Source organism: Manis javanica, chromosome 7, assembly GCF_040802235.1.
Source record: "Manis javanica isolate MJ-LG chromosome 7, MJ_LKY, whole genome shotgun sequence".
NCBI lineage: Eukaryota > Metazoa > Chordata > Mammalia > Pholidota > Manidae > Manis > Manis javanica.
This window is the reverse complement of record NC_133162.1, coordinates 130,461,240-130,474,646: the sequence shown is the minus strand read 5'-3', so window position 1 is coordinate 130,474,646 and position 13,407 is coordinate 130,461,240. Positions and strand designations below refer to the sequence as shown.

Sequence of the window (13,407 nt, the reverse complement as noted above, 5' to 3'; positions counted from 1 at the left end):
AAAATATTCTTAATAACAAATAATTCAGCTCATTGTAAATAACAGAGAAATAAAGATACCAAGAAATAAACAACGTTATATATAATTTTGCAATGACAGGATAATTTCTGTTAATTTCTCCATTTTAACATAATCTTTAATCATACTGTGTATTAATGAATACCTTCTTTTGTGTGTGTGTGTGTGTGTGCGCGCACCTTAAAAATATATCCTGAGTATTTTTAGTTCTTTTTTACTTTCATTTTACAAATTCCTTGAAAACTAGCAGCTCTCCCTGCCTCTCCCTGTTGCCATCCTCAAACACTATAGCAAATATTTATTGACTACTTCGTGTATGGATCCTAGGGGTGCAGTAGGAGGACAATAGGCAAAAAGTACTGCCCTTGGGAGTTTGCATTCTAGTGGGAAGAGAAAGACAAGAGACACTTGACTAAATTTGTAATCCCTTAGGTGATAGTAAGTACATATTTCCCCCATTATCCAGAGGTAGAGTGGTCCTATGAAACCTTCTTGCTACCAGAGGCACAGAATAAATCGGGATAAAGCACAGACGCTCACAGCCACTGTTCACAGCTAGGGTGCCTCTGCCTCGATGCTGGGGGGCTGAGTGTGGCTCCTGGGGAGGAGCTTGGTGGGGCCTCACACTGCTTGCGGTGTGCATGTGCCGGTTCTCCCGTGGCTTGATGCTATTTTCACCTTTTTCCTAAAAGTGAAAACCTCTTCTGATTTCTTTCAGCTAGTGAAAATGGGTACTGATGTAGGTCTTTCATAAAAGCGAAGCGGCATATTGTGAACTTTTGAAAAGCCGGGGAACCTGTACTGGGGAAGAGCGGTAGTGAGTCCTGGTGGACGGTGGGAGATGTGCTTTAAATAGAAAGGTGAGGGAACGCAGGCCTGGCTGCGTGATGTTTGAGTGGAGACCTGAATCAGCAGACAGGAGTAGGCCTTGCACCTAGAAGGAAGATCGCTGTAGACAGAAGGAACATCAAGTGGACAGGCCCAGGCCTGCCAACGTGCTGACGTTCAGGAAGTAGTCGGAGGCCAGTCTTCTGCAGTGGAGCCATTAAGGTGGGAAGTTAACGGGAGAGGGTTTCACGGAGCTGTCCTGGTGGCAGGCCCAGCTCATGTAGGCTGCGTAGGCCATAGAGGGCTTCACTTTTACACTGAGTGAGAGAAAAAGTAGCTGGAGCTCTTTGAGTCAGAGAGCATATGATCTGATTTGGTTTTGAAAGTGTACTGTTAAGAAGTGCAAAATTCAGGCTTTGGCCTTTTGGAGGCTAAGCAATTTTTTTTTTCCTTTTACATCAAACTACCTGTGGCTTCCTGGATCGATCCTTGCCCTTCTCTCCTTTTTGCTAGTTGTGCACACTCTGTTGCACTGTCTTCACACTAATGGTTTGCACTTTCATGGTGTTTAGTGTTTGTGAGAACATGAAGCCTTACACAGGTGAGGACATTTTGACTTATGGGATAGATTGGAGTTTAGGGTTTCTGCATTTTAGTTCACTCTAGAAGCTTAGGAAAGTATCAGAGACATTCTGTGTTGTGCACAGACATGCTGCTATTGTTCCTTATCTGTTAAGACACACCATGAATTACTAATGTCAGAAGGAGGAGCAGCTGACATTCAGAATACAGTAGGTTTGTGGAATCTAAAACTTTTCAGCGTGACATTTTCTGAAGCAAAGAAAACTTCAATCTTATTAATGTTTTTAGTATGAATGTATATGTGTAATAACTACTATTAATGTGCATCTTATATGTACAAGGCATGGAGGGAGAGGTTACCTTAATTCTTGATCAATGCTCTCATTACTTAGCTTCATAGCAACCCTGCAAGGTATGTCTTTTAATCTCTGTCTTACATATAAGAAAACAGACTCAGTGAAGAAATACCTTGTACAAATATTGTACGAATCCAGGTGCTGTCAGATTCTAAAGTCTTCGGATTTTCTATTGAAACTAGTTGATTTCTCCTCACCCCAGCAGGTCAGGCAAGTGTTCCTGGGATTCTGTGGTGGTCTGTCCCTATCTCACTCTCCACCTCTCTCTCTCACACATGCTGTAGGTACAATTCAAAATGTTGAGCCCTCAAGAACAGATAAATTTTCCTTACCAAGGTGGTAATTGACATTACTGAGATCAAACTGATCCAACCGCAGTCACTTTGTAACAGAGCCAGCTATTGATTTTGTTTGGACAAGAGGATCACGTTGGAAATGACTTGTCTTTAAATTTGTGCACAACATAAACGGTAATATGACAATTGAAACTTTGAATACAATACCATTTTTTCGTATCTGCTTGTAAGTATTAAATGTATGCTGTTGAGAATTTTAATAGAGTAAATCATTGAAAGCGGCTAAGCATCTGATTTTGGGTCGTGTTATGAGATTCTAAGTTTTATAGACATGAATTTGAAACATCAGTATAGCAACAAATACGGTTTGCAATTGGTGTTTAACTTCATCGCCACTGGGTGGCAGTGTAGTTCCCCAGATGGAGTCTGTCTGCCTTTACAATCAGTGTTGAGAGGCGGGTGAGGGAAAACTTGTTTAAAGTCCTCTGGAACTTAATGGGATCCATGTTTGTCTTGCTCCCATTTTGATTCCTAATTGAAGCCATGGTATGAAGCAGTGGCAATTAACACAATACCTCAAGCGCATACCTACGGACTCCTCGGGAAGAGGAATTAATTGTATTTTAGTGTCATTGCGAGGGACAGCTGAGATTTCCGTTGTGAATATCATCGTGGAGTGGCTTTAATAAGCAAAATGAATGACTGGAGGCTTTTAATGAAACCACTTTTTGTGTGCAGCAATACCCACGTGGTCCCTTTAAGACAGCAGTGAGGGAATGCTTCTCAGCTGCTTAGAAGTTGCTCCTTCACTTTTTTCTTTCTTTTCTTTTTTTTTTTTCCACCAAAGAGGCATGAGTGTTTTTCCTGTTATCTCCAGCTGATATGTAGTTGTTTGTAATCTGTACCGGAGTTGTGACCGTCCTCACCACCAGCAGAAATTGTTATGAGGCCTTTAGGACCCGTGGCCCTGGGCTTCCTTCTGTGCTTAGACTCAGGCAGGCCTCGCCTGAGCTTTCAAGAGACATGGCGCCCTGGTTGGAGACGGAAACTAAGACACCAAAAGAGTGCCCGTAACTAAATCTGGCCCTGGTCCAACTGATTTTTCAGTCATCTGAAAGCTTGAGTTCAGGTCTTATCGCCTCTCTCATCAGGTATTATGTGAGCCTTACAGCTAGTCCTCGGGCCTCCGGTCAAACCAAGGTCATCCGTTTGCGTGCAGACCTCAGTCTCTGTGCATTAGGGCCCAGGTCCTCTGTGGGCCTGTGGTCTGACTCCTCCTGTCTGTAGCCTTGTGTCTCGCCCCTCTTCCCTCTAAATGTATACATTCAAGAACTGCTCGTAAGTGCAGGAATATGTGAGTATCTCCTTCTTAGTTTCTTTGCACATGCTGTTAAGATTCTTAGCAAGTCCTTTTTTGTCCATATTTACGTGGTGAACTGATACCCACCTTCCAAAGCTTACTTGGAATTCTAGTGTAAAATGGCAGTAAATACAACTGCTATTCCTAAAAGCTACGAAAACAAAGTAAGATGAAAACCCTCAGCTCTCCAAGCTCTCAGACAGCTAACCTAGTGCCACAGCCTGGGGAGAGAAGAGAGGGAGAGAAGCACTTGGAGGCATCCCACACTCAGCCTTATGAAGTGGAGTCACGCTTTCTACCTGAGAGCAGGTAGGGAGACACATCTGCCTCTTCCGTATGCCCGGCCCCTGGGCACAGACCTCTGCTACTCAGAAGCTGCTTCTTAAGATAGGATGCTTGCTGGCATCACCCTTTCTCATATGCTTGTTAAGAGATTGCACATCTCCAAAATGACAGAGCGGTGCAGGAAACACTGTGAGCGACCGTGTCGGTGTGCCCTGGGAGTTAACACTACCACACTGTTGGTGGGTATGGGAAACGAGCACATTTGGGTAAGAAATAACATACAAGGCTGTTCAAGCAGGATTGTTTACAATATCAGGTAATAAGAAAAATAAAACCTAATGCTGTAGCAATGGGGGGATGTTATAAATTACAGCACAACCAGAGGATGTAAGTTAGGCAGCTTTTGATCATTTTTTGGAGTTTCTCTTTTGAAGACTGATGTGGGCAAATGGGAGGTTATAATGATGATTGAATAAAAGTCTATATTTTTCACAAAATTTAGGAATTTATATTTTGTACATATAAATAAAATATACATAAATATGCACACACACACATATATATAAAGAGACATATATACAATGTTTCCTAAATTTTGTCAAATATATATATATATATACACACACACACATACATTCATATAGATCCAGAGAAAAAGACAAAAGGGAATATACTGAAATGTTAAGTGCTTATTCTTGATTGATTGTTTTAAAGATGGATTGTGATTGTCATCTGTATGTGTTCTTCAAATTTTCTATAATGGTAATGTGTTATTTTAGTAATTAGAAGCAAAGAAGTAAGCACAATTTTAAAAACTATTCATTTAAGAGATCTTTAAAAACTTACACATGTTCCCGAAGCCCGAGGTTGGGCCAAGCACCCGTCTTCTGTACCATTGTAACATTTTCTGCAGCTATCTTCGTAGTGAATCATATTATTAAAACTAGGCAGTAATTCCATGAGAGCTGAAACTCTGTGTATATACATACATCCTAGTAGCCCAGGGTCCAGGACAAATAAATGGTTTTCGAATTTATTTATTTACTTATTTATTATTTATTTATTTATACCACATGATTCAAAGGGTGGATTACCAAGTACAGAGAAGGAAGAGACTTGGAAAAGAAACCAAAAAAAATCACATGTCATGCGCAGATGGAAATTTACTCTGAGTCCTTAAGGGATACATTAGAAAAATGGATGTTAAGAACTTAGAATATATTGATGCTGTTTCTTAGCCCTTCAGGTATTTAAAAGTCAGCTTGCAGTGACGTATATGCCAATACTTTGTTATATGTGGAAAAATAAGGCTTTCTATGAAGACAAGTTGTGATCATTGGGTCTGAGTTAATATGAGGACTATTTCCATTTGTAGAAGAATCCTCCACAAGGCCTTTATACCCATCAAGCTTAAGTGTCTGGATTTTCCTATCTCTGCACTCGGGAGCTGAATCGGGCAGTGGCAATTTTCTGGGGGATCTTGCTGGTATTAAGTAGTTTTCTTAGGTTAAGGAACCTTTTAGAAATTGAGCCCTGTTTTATTCTTTGTTTCTCCAGATTTTGTTTTGGTTGGTCTGAAGCTGTTCATTTTTATCTGAAAATAAGATTGACAAAATGTATGTAGTTTCTACCTAGCACAGCAAAGTACAAGGAACATTTGTCTCCTGGCGTTTCCTGTAACAAAGGTGCACAAAGAATTGTTTTCTGGGTGAATTAGAGGTAAAAGCCACTTTTGTTTCTTCTCTGATCAAGTGATGAGAAGAGTAAGGACTCAGGTTTCTATTGAGCCCCACACTGCACTTTCAGTAGATTCAGCGAAGAAATCCGGGCAGAAGGTCGCAGGTGAACACTTTCCATTCTGGGAGGATTGAGGTTTTTTAAAAGACTTTGAAGTTAAATCAACAGTTTCAGGAGAAACTTCTTTCTTGTCTTTTTCACCTCCTTTTTTTTTTTAAAGAAAAAGTTTCTGCAAATTAAATAGAAAACCGAATTATATATAGGTATCATTATTTGATAATATTTCATCCTATTACCATAAGGCTTCACTGACAGTGTCCTAAACAAAAATACCATTTAAAGTGGTAGGAAGCTCTTGTTTTTGTTTTAAGAAATTTTTTTTTCACTTTTTTGGAGGTTTTCTTTCCTTTTTTCCTCCTTTTTGGATGTGGTTTTGAAGTGACTTAAGAGGGCTTCTCTCCTGTTTTCTTCCTACGTAGGAGTGGTATTCGATGCTGGTAATGCACTTTCTGGTGCCTGAAAAATACTTCAGAAAATTTTAAAAAATAGACTTGTATCTGTGAAGTTTTAATACCGTATGTTAATACAGACTATTTTAGATGCATTTCTGAAGTTTTAATAATAAGGTCCTTAAAAGAACCATGGTGAATTTATGTGAAAGTTCCCTGGAGTCATTTCTCAAATGGTAACAAAAAATACCTGAGTTCCTAGGGGGTGACAGTTCCTAATACCACTGTTTTTGAGCATTGCAGCCAAGAGCCCCTAGTTACAGAATTAACTCATTTCTTTCTGGTATTTTTAAAGTATATGATGTTACTTAGTAGGATTGCTCAGTTGGTTTTCGAATGGGACTACAGAGGGAGAGTTAGGAGAAGGTTAACTGGAAGCCATTTAGACTCGGATTTTGTTTCATCTTTTCTGTTCTCAGGTCTTGGTGATAATGTCTTAGTCCAGGCCTAGCAAAACAAAGCTGGCCTTAAGCAATTTTTCACCTCCCTTTTAAACATTTTTCTTTTTCACCCCAAATAATCCATCTAGGGGTCTTGTATCTTCATGTTGGGCTTCCTCCCTATATTAAGTCTGTATTTAGTTAGAAACCTGCATTGAAAAAAAAACCCACTGATTTTCTGTACAGTGTGATTAACTGATAATCAGATATGCCTCTTGGGATATTTGCATTATAGCATGAATCCTGATGTAATGAGACTTGGCTGGGGGTTGTCCTGTGATAGCACATCCACATTGGGATGGGATGTATACATTTAAAAAGATTATTTAACATGATACACTTTTCAAAAGCTAGACTCTAAGAAAGTTTTTTCTCCATTACCAGATGCATAAATGAGGTGAGAATCTGTAGCTACATTTGATCCGTTGGAGTTTATTTGCTTTCTTATATGTTACCTGAATTTTCAGTAGAATAGTACCAGCAATCTTGTTTGGAGGAATGAAGAGTATCTATTGCTTTCTCACATGCTCCAGTTTTGGCTAGCTTTATTTGAAGAAATTTTTCATTTGAAGGTGATGAGAATATTTTCCTGATGTTAGTAATTGTACTGTTTAAACACTTGGTATTACAGTTCTGTGAAATTTTCTGAAGATAGAATATCCTTTATTTTCCTTTCTAGATTTGGCATGCTGGGCTCTATTTATTTGAGTTGTCCACAGAACCATGTATATTACACTAGTTCTTCTGTTACACATCTGTCATACCTGTTCAAATGCACCTTGGTTTCTCTGCCCTTTCTATTTCCTTTTTTTGATGCAGCCCAAATTAAATGATTTATGTTACTTTTGCGTGAGCTTAAGATTGATGTAATTTGGAATATTGCCCGTTATTTGCTTTCCCCTTACACTCAAAGTGTGGTTGTTTTCACTTAATTAGCAAATGTTTATTGAACACATTTCAAAATAAAATAATTTGAAGCAATTGAAACATGGGAACTGCAGGAATATGAGAGAAGGAAAGCTTTTAGCTGATAAAGAAAGAATGAGCAAGATCTAAATAGGCTCAGCAGAGCGGCAGGGGGCGCCTGGACGAGGGAACCGTTCTGGAGGCCGAGGGAAGGGCATCCGTCCTCTAGGGGCCGGACTCATGGCTGCCATTCAAATCCTGAGAAATTTGCTGTTCTGAACTTGCAGCTCATCTTCTGTACAATGGAAATATAACTTGCTCATTAGATTATTTTATTGTTTCCTAAGGCTGCTGTAACAGATTACCGCAAACCCAGTGGCTTAAAAAACACACATGTAATCTTTAACATGGAGGTGAAAAATTTCACTGGGTTGAAATCAAGGTGTGTTGGCAGGGTCACACTCTTTCTGAGGCTTTTGGGGGGAACCTGTTCCTTGTCTCTTCCAGCTTCTGTGGCTGCATCTTTCCTTGTCTTGTGGCCACATCACTTGAGTCTCTGCCTCGGTGGTCACACTGCCTGTATACCTCTTCTGTTTGTGTCAGATCGCCTTCTGTCTCTGTTTTATAAAGACACCGTGATTGAATCTAGGGCCCACCTGGGTGCTTCCGGATAATCTTCTTTCAATATCTTTAAGTTAGCAGACATCTGTAAAGACTTTGCCATATAAGGTAATATTTACCAGTTCTAGAGATTAGGATCTGATGTCTTTGGGCCATTTTTCAAACTACTGCAAAAATTAGAAGAATTAAATGTAGTAATGAAAAAGGTCTCAGATTGAGACTTGCAGAGATACAACTTCCTTTATTTCTATAACTTGAATTAGTTTTTGATTCTTTCCTGCATTCTTAATGGCAGACAGTTTGATTTTCTATTATTTGTTTGCTTTATGGATTGTTGTCAGTCTTGTTGGGGTAAATAATAAATTCAGGTAACTGTATGCTGTTTCCTTAGTGGTAGAGAGAGGCAAGAGATACAAAGGAAAAAAGAAACATAGGTTGGTAACACAAACAAGCAAGCATCTTGCCCTTATATGTTGGAATGTTCTCCCATTGTAGTTGCAAAGAATATAGAGTTCTTAGCTTATAGTGTGTTTAATAGTGTGCCCTGTGTTTCATAAGCCTGAGAATAAGAGCTGGGTTTGTGTAGGAAGTAGACAAAAGTAAAGATAGAAAGATTGTCAGGGATGCTGACATGTCAGTATCTCAGACTGCTGGACCGTCCCTCAGCCTACTTCCTACTTCCTTATGGTCTCCAGAACCCACGAATGGCAGCACAGTCCTCCTAAGAGCTGAGGCAGGGAACCTCAGTGTCTTCCATAGCTACCCTCTCTCTTAACATCGCTTAGCCAGTTTGTCAGCAAAGCCTGTTGGCTCGGCCTTCGGAATCTATCAGATTCTGCCTCCTTACATGTCTGTCCACTGCCATCGCTCTAAACCAGGGTGCATCCTCTCTCTGGATAATCGCAGGATTCTATGAAGTGGTCTTCCTGCTTCCACTCTTAAGCCTTTCAAAATCAGTTCTCCGCGCAGCAGCCCATGTGACCCAGTGATAACGTGAGTCAGGTCCTGTCATGTTTCTGTTCAGAATGATGTCCCACTTAACTCGGAGGAAAGCCCAAACCCTTCCCGTGAACTGCAGGGCTTCATCCAGCCCCGCCCAGGGCCCCACCCTACGTCTCTCTTCTCTTCTCTCCCCTTTGCTTGCTGAGCCGCAGCCACACCGACCTCCTTGCCGAACTGCCCACACGCCAACTTACTTCCGCCTCAAGGGCTTTGTTTTGTCCCTCCTCTAGGACGCTGCTGGGCTCCCCCGCCCTCTTCTCCTTTGGGTCTTTGTTCAGGCATCTCCTTCTCAGCGAGGCCCCCTGCCCGGGCGAGCTGTCGGGATGGATCCCTCGTGCCCTCCCCACTCCCGCTGCCCTGGTCTCCTGGTCTCCGTGGGGTTTGTCATTGCCTTTTGGGATTTGCATTTGATTTATTGAATGAACACTCCATGCAGCAGTGATTTTGACTAACGTATTACAGACTTCCAAGCCCCAAAAGGAATGTCGGACACTTGGAAGGCCTCCCATAAAGAGTTGTGGAATGGGTGGCTGGATGAAGAAGTTATAATGGCCAAACTGCAAAGTAGGAAGTAGGCAAGCTTTCTGAGGAAGGTTCAGATTGATACAGATGTTTTATGAGGTTTACTATAGTATCAGTGTCCAGGCTGGATTAGAAAAATAAGGAACTAGAGGTTGGGAGACTAGTTAAGATAAGGTGAAGCTCTAAACTGGACTGGTGCTAGTGGGAGTGGGTCGGGGCTTATTGGTTGTATGAGAGACTCTGAAAAGAAAAATCCCTGATATCTGGAGATCCCGAATGGAGGGTATTGGAGTGGATGTTCAGAATGGTGTAGTGCAGATAGGAGAATTTAGGGAAAAGGAGTTTGAGAGCACAAAGGAAGATGACTTCGTTTCATTTCCATTTTTCTTAAATTTTGGCACAATGTACCTAAATAAAATTGACCATTTTATTCATTTTTAAGGATATAGTTTACTGTCATCATATACATTCATAATATTGTGCAGCCACTATCCATCACCACCATCCATGTCTGGAACATTTTTATCTCCCCACGCTGACACTCTGAACCCGTTAAACAATAACTCCTTATTCTCACCCTAGTCCCTGGCAACCCCCACCCTACTTTCTGTCTCTGTAATCTGTCTATTCTAGGTATCTCATGCTAATGGAGTCATGTAATATCTGTTCTTTTGTGTGTCTTATTTTACATGACATAATATCATGTGGTAGCATGTGCCGGAATTTCATTCCTTTTTATGGCTAAATATGTCTCCACTACATTTTGTTTATCTGTTCATTTGTTGATGGGCCTTAGGATGTTTCCACCTTTTGGCTACTGTGAATGAACATTGGTGAACAAATATCTGTTCCAGTTCTTGCTTCTTTTGGTCATAAACTCAGAAGCCAAGTTGCTGCGGTTGCTGTATTTTGAAGAACTGCCATGCTGACTTTGGTTTTAGACGACCTGTTTTTGAGGCGGTGGGAAGTCTAGCAGTCAGCACTGGAGTGTGAGTGAGAGCAGCTGTAGCTGGAGATTTCACTTCAGGGAATTTGACTGATGGACGGCTGAAGAGGAGTAAATTAGTTTAGAGAAAAGGGGAGAAAAGAGTTGAGCCACAGACTGCATCTTAGGAGGGAGAAGGAGCTATGGAGCTCGTCAAGGAGGCAGAAAAGAACAATCAGAGTTAGGAGCAGAACCTGGAGTGTTTATACACACTTAGCTCAAACTCATCCATATTCATTGAGCTCTCTTACAAGAGCTTCCTTTCAGATGAATAAGCTTCTGTTTAAGGATGACATTACTGTAAGGGTTCGGGTTTTGGAGGTCACAGATCACTACTGAGTGGTGAATTTCTGAGGCATAGATACTTTTCAAAAAGGTCCTAGAAGCACCTAAAGAAAGCAGGATTTCCCTATTCCTTATTTGGCTCTTCTCCCTTTACTGTTTTTCACAGTAATTTCACAGTTATTTTCCTTTTACCTTTTATTGAACTATGACATACCTTAAGGGAACCACCCCTATGCAGACAGCTCAGTGAATGCTCAGATATTACATATGTCTGAATATCCAACACCCAGATCAGGAAACAGTATTTCCCCCACTCAGTGGTTTCCCCTCAGGCCCCCCTCACTCACCCGCTGTTTCCATTATCTTCGTTCCTGACATCATAGGTTTATTTTACCTGTGTTGAACCTTATATAAGTAGAAGCATGTAATGCTATGTACTCTTTGTGTCTGACTTCCTTCAGTTAATATTGTTTGTAAAATTCATCCATACGGTTGATTGCATGTTGTGTATGTTCCACTGTGTGCTTGTATACAATTTATTTATTCATCCTCATGTTGATAGGCCTATTGGTAGCTTCCAGTTTGGGGCTATCATGAGTAGTACTGTGGACATCACATTTTCTTATTAAAATGGGAATTTTGCATACTGTAGTCACCTCCTTAAAGTTGTCATTGCTCATTGCACTGAAGTACCTTTCCTCCTCAGCGTCTTCCCACCCTACCTAATTATTTTTATTATTCATACAAAATATACATGCCTGAGCATTTGTTTTGAAAGTATAAAGTGACATAAGAAATTAGGTTTCTTAAAAAAGTGTATGTACTTACATTAAAATTTTTCTCTTAAAGCATGTATTTTAATTTTTCTCAAGTATCCAGATTATGTATCTTAAATGCATATTGAACCTGTCAAAATTCTTCATCTCTTAACAGGGTGAATTGTTCAACCTTGAGGCAGATATTTTAATTTTGGCATAGTGATAAGTTGGAGAAAAAGAACAGCTCCCATATTCTTAATGCAGATTTGTTATCAAACTTATAATTCACATAGAAATAAAATGAGATTGAGAATTAGCAAAAAGTACATTTTATGTCATTTTTTGCTCCATGTTACAGTCTGCTTTGGTATAAAAATCAACATTACTAATTCAAAATTGGTGAAAATTATATCAATCTGGCTACTTCAGAACTGAGTTGAATTTTGCTGTGTTTAATAAAAATACATACATAATATATTTTATGTATTTGTATGGATATATATATATATATAATTTCTATCTACTTGTAGAAGACCTATCCATCCATCTGTTGACATTCTTACTGAAACATTTTTTTACAGAAAGAACAATAGAAGACCATGAGCTGGTGATTGAAGTGCTGTCTAACTGGGGAATGGAAGAAAATAAGCTATACTTTAGAAAAAATTATGCCAAATATGAGTTCTTTAAAAACCCAATGGTAAGTGAAATCTCCATTAATAGTTATGGAAAATAAGTGAACTAGTTTAATGTTATTTTATGTGAAGAAAAGAGTCACTATAAATAAAATACAATTCCTTATTTGATAAGTTGTAGGTAAGAATTCTGATCCTTTAAATCTATAGTCACATTTCTTCTTATGCTAACAATGATTAGTCATCATAAGCAGAGAGGTCCAGATACATGGTTTTGGGAAACTATTCCTTCTTTTTCTTGCCTTTTAAGGGAACAAAAACTATACCATTGATTTGGGGAATGAGTTATTAGACATCCTCAATTGGTTCCAAAATATTACACTTCCAACACTTTTCACAGAATTTAGGAAATTTAAATAAGAAGATTTCTAAAAAACAGATTGATAATGGTTGGGAGTGTTTTGAGGTTGACATGAATCTTGCTGTTCTAAATTATTTGTTTTCAGTTCAGTAATTACTAGGCATAGTAGAAATAAGATAAAGACCAGTGCATTATCTAGTAAATACTACTTTTATTGTAGTTCTCTTTAAAAGAAAATAAATGTATGTCACATTTTAATGAAGACTAGGGATCTGGAGAAGTCAGAATAGCCTGTGGGCTCATTATTTTAAATTGTTTTTGTCTCTCTGCTGTACCATATTTTTACACTTAGTTTTGGATAATTGGATTAAAAGAATCCTTTATGAAAAATATATGATACACACCATAATAGAATGTTTTCAAACCCTGAAAGACCTCTTACATTCTCTTTTATTTGAACCTATTAATAGAAACATAATGGGATGATCTTTGACAAAGAACAGTCCTAATAAAAATTAAGTAGAATTCTTGTTGTGATTCTTCATTAAGAGCAAGAACTTAAAAAGTCATATTTAAAGACATATGGTTTAGTGCTCATTTTTAGTTTCATAGGTATTTTTTTATTTAAACAAGGCTGTACTTTCCTTTTGTAGACCTAGAACAGTGAATCTCAGGCTGGGATCGGGGGGCGATTTGACAGGGTCTGGAGGCATTTTTGGTTGTCATAATGGGGTTTGGAGAGGTGGGAAGGGCTGCTAGTAGGCAGAGGCCAGTATGGATGCTACACATGCTGTGATGCACAGGACAGTCCCCGCAATACAGTATTACTAGGCCAAATGTTAATAGAGCTACTGTCCTAGAGGACGGTTAGTAGTATATTTTTTCTCAAACTTGTCTACTTATAAAAATGACCTGGGAGAC

At 39.3% G+C, this 13,407-nt stretch overlaps 1 protein-coding gene across 4 annotated transcripts in view; it reads left to right on the top strand.

Moving 5' to 3' along the window:
* GRB14 (growth factor receptor bound protein 14) overlaps positions 1 to 13,407 on the top strand; it is a 105,876-nt gene that overhangs the window by 68,752 nt on the left and 23,717 nt on the right. For all 4 annotated transcript variants that reach the window (XM_036996113.2, XM_036996112.2, XM_036996111.2 and 1 more), the window contains one exon: positions 12,072 to 12,190. In XM_036996113.2, the coding sequence (XP_036852008.2) occupies positions 12,072 to 12,190 (119 nt within the window). The remainder of the gene's footprint in view (positions 1 to 12,071; positions 12,191 to 13,407) is intronic.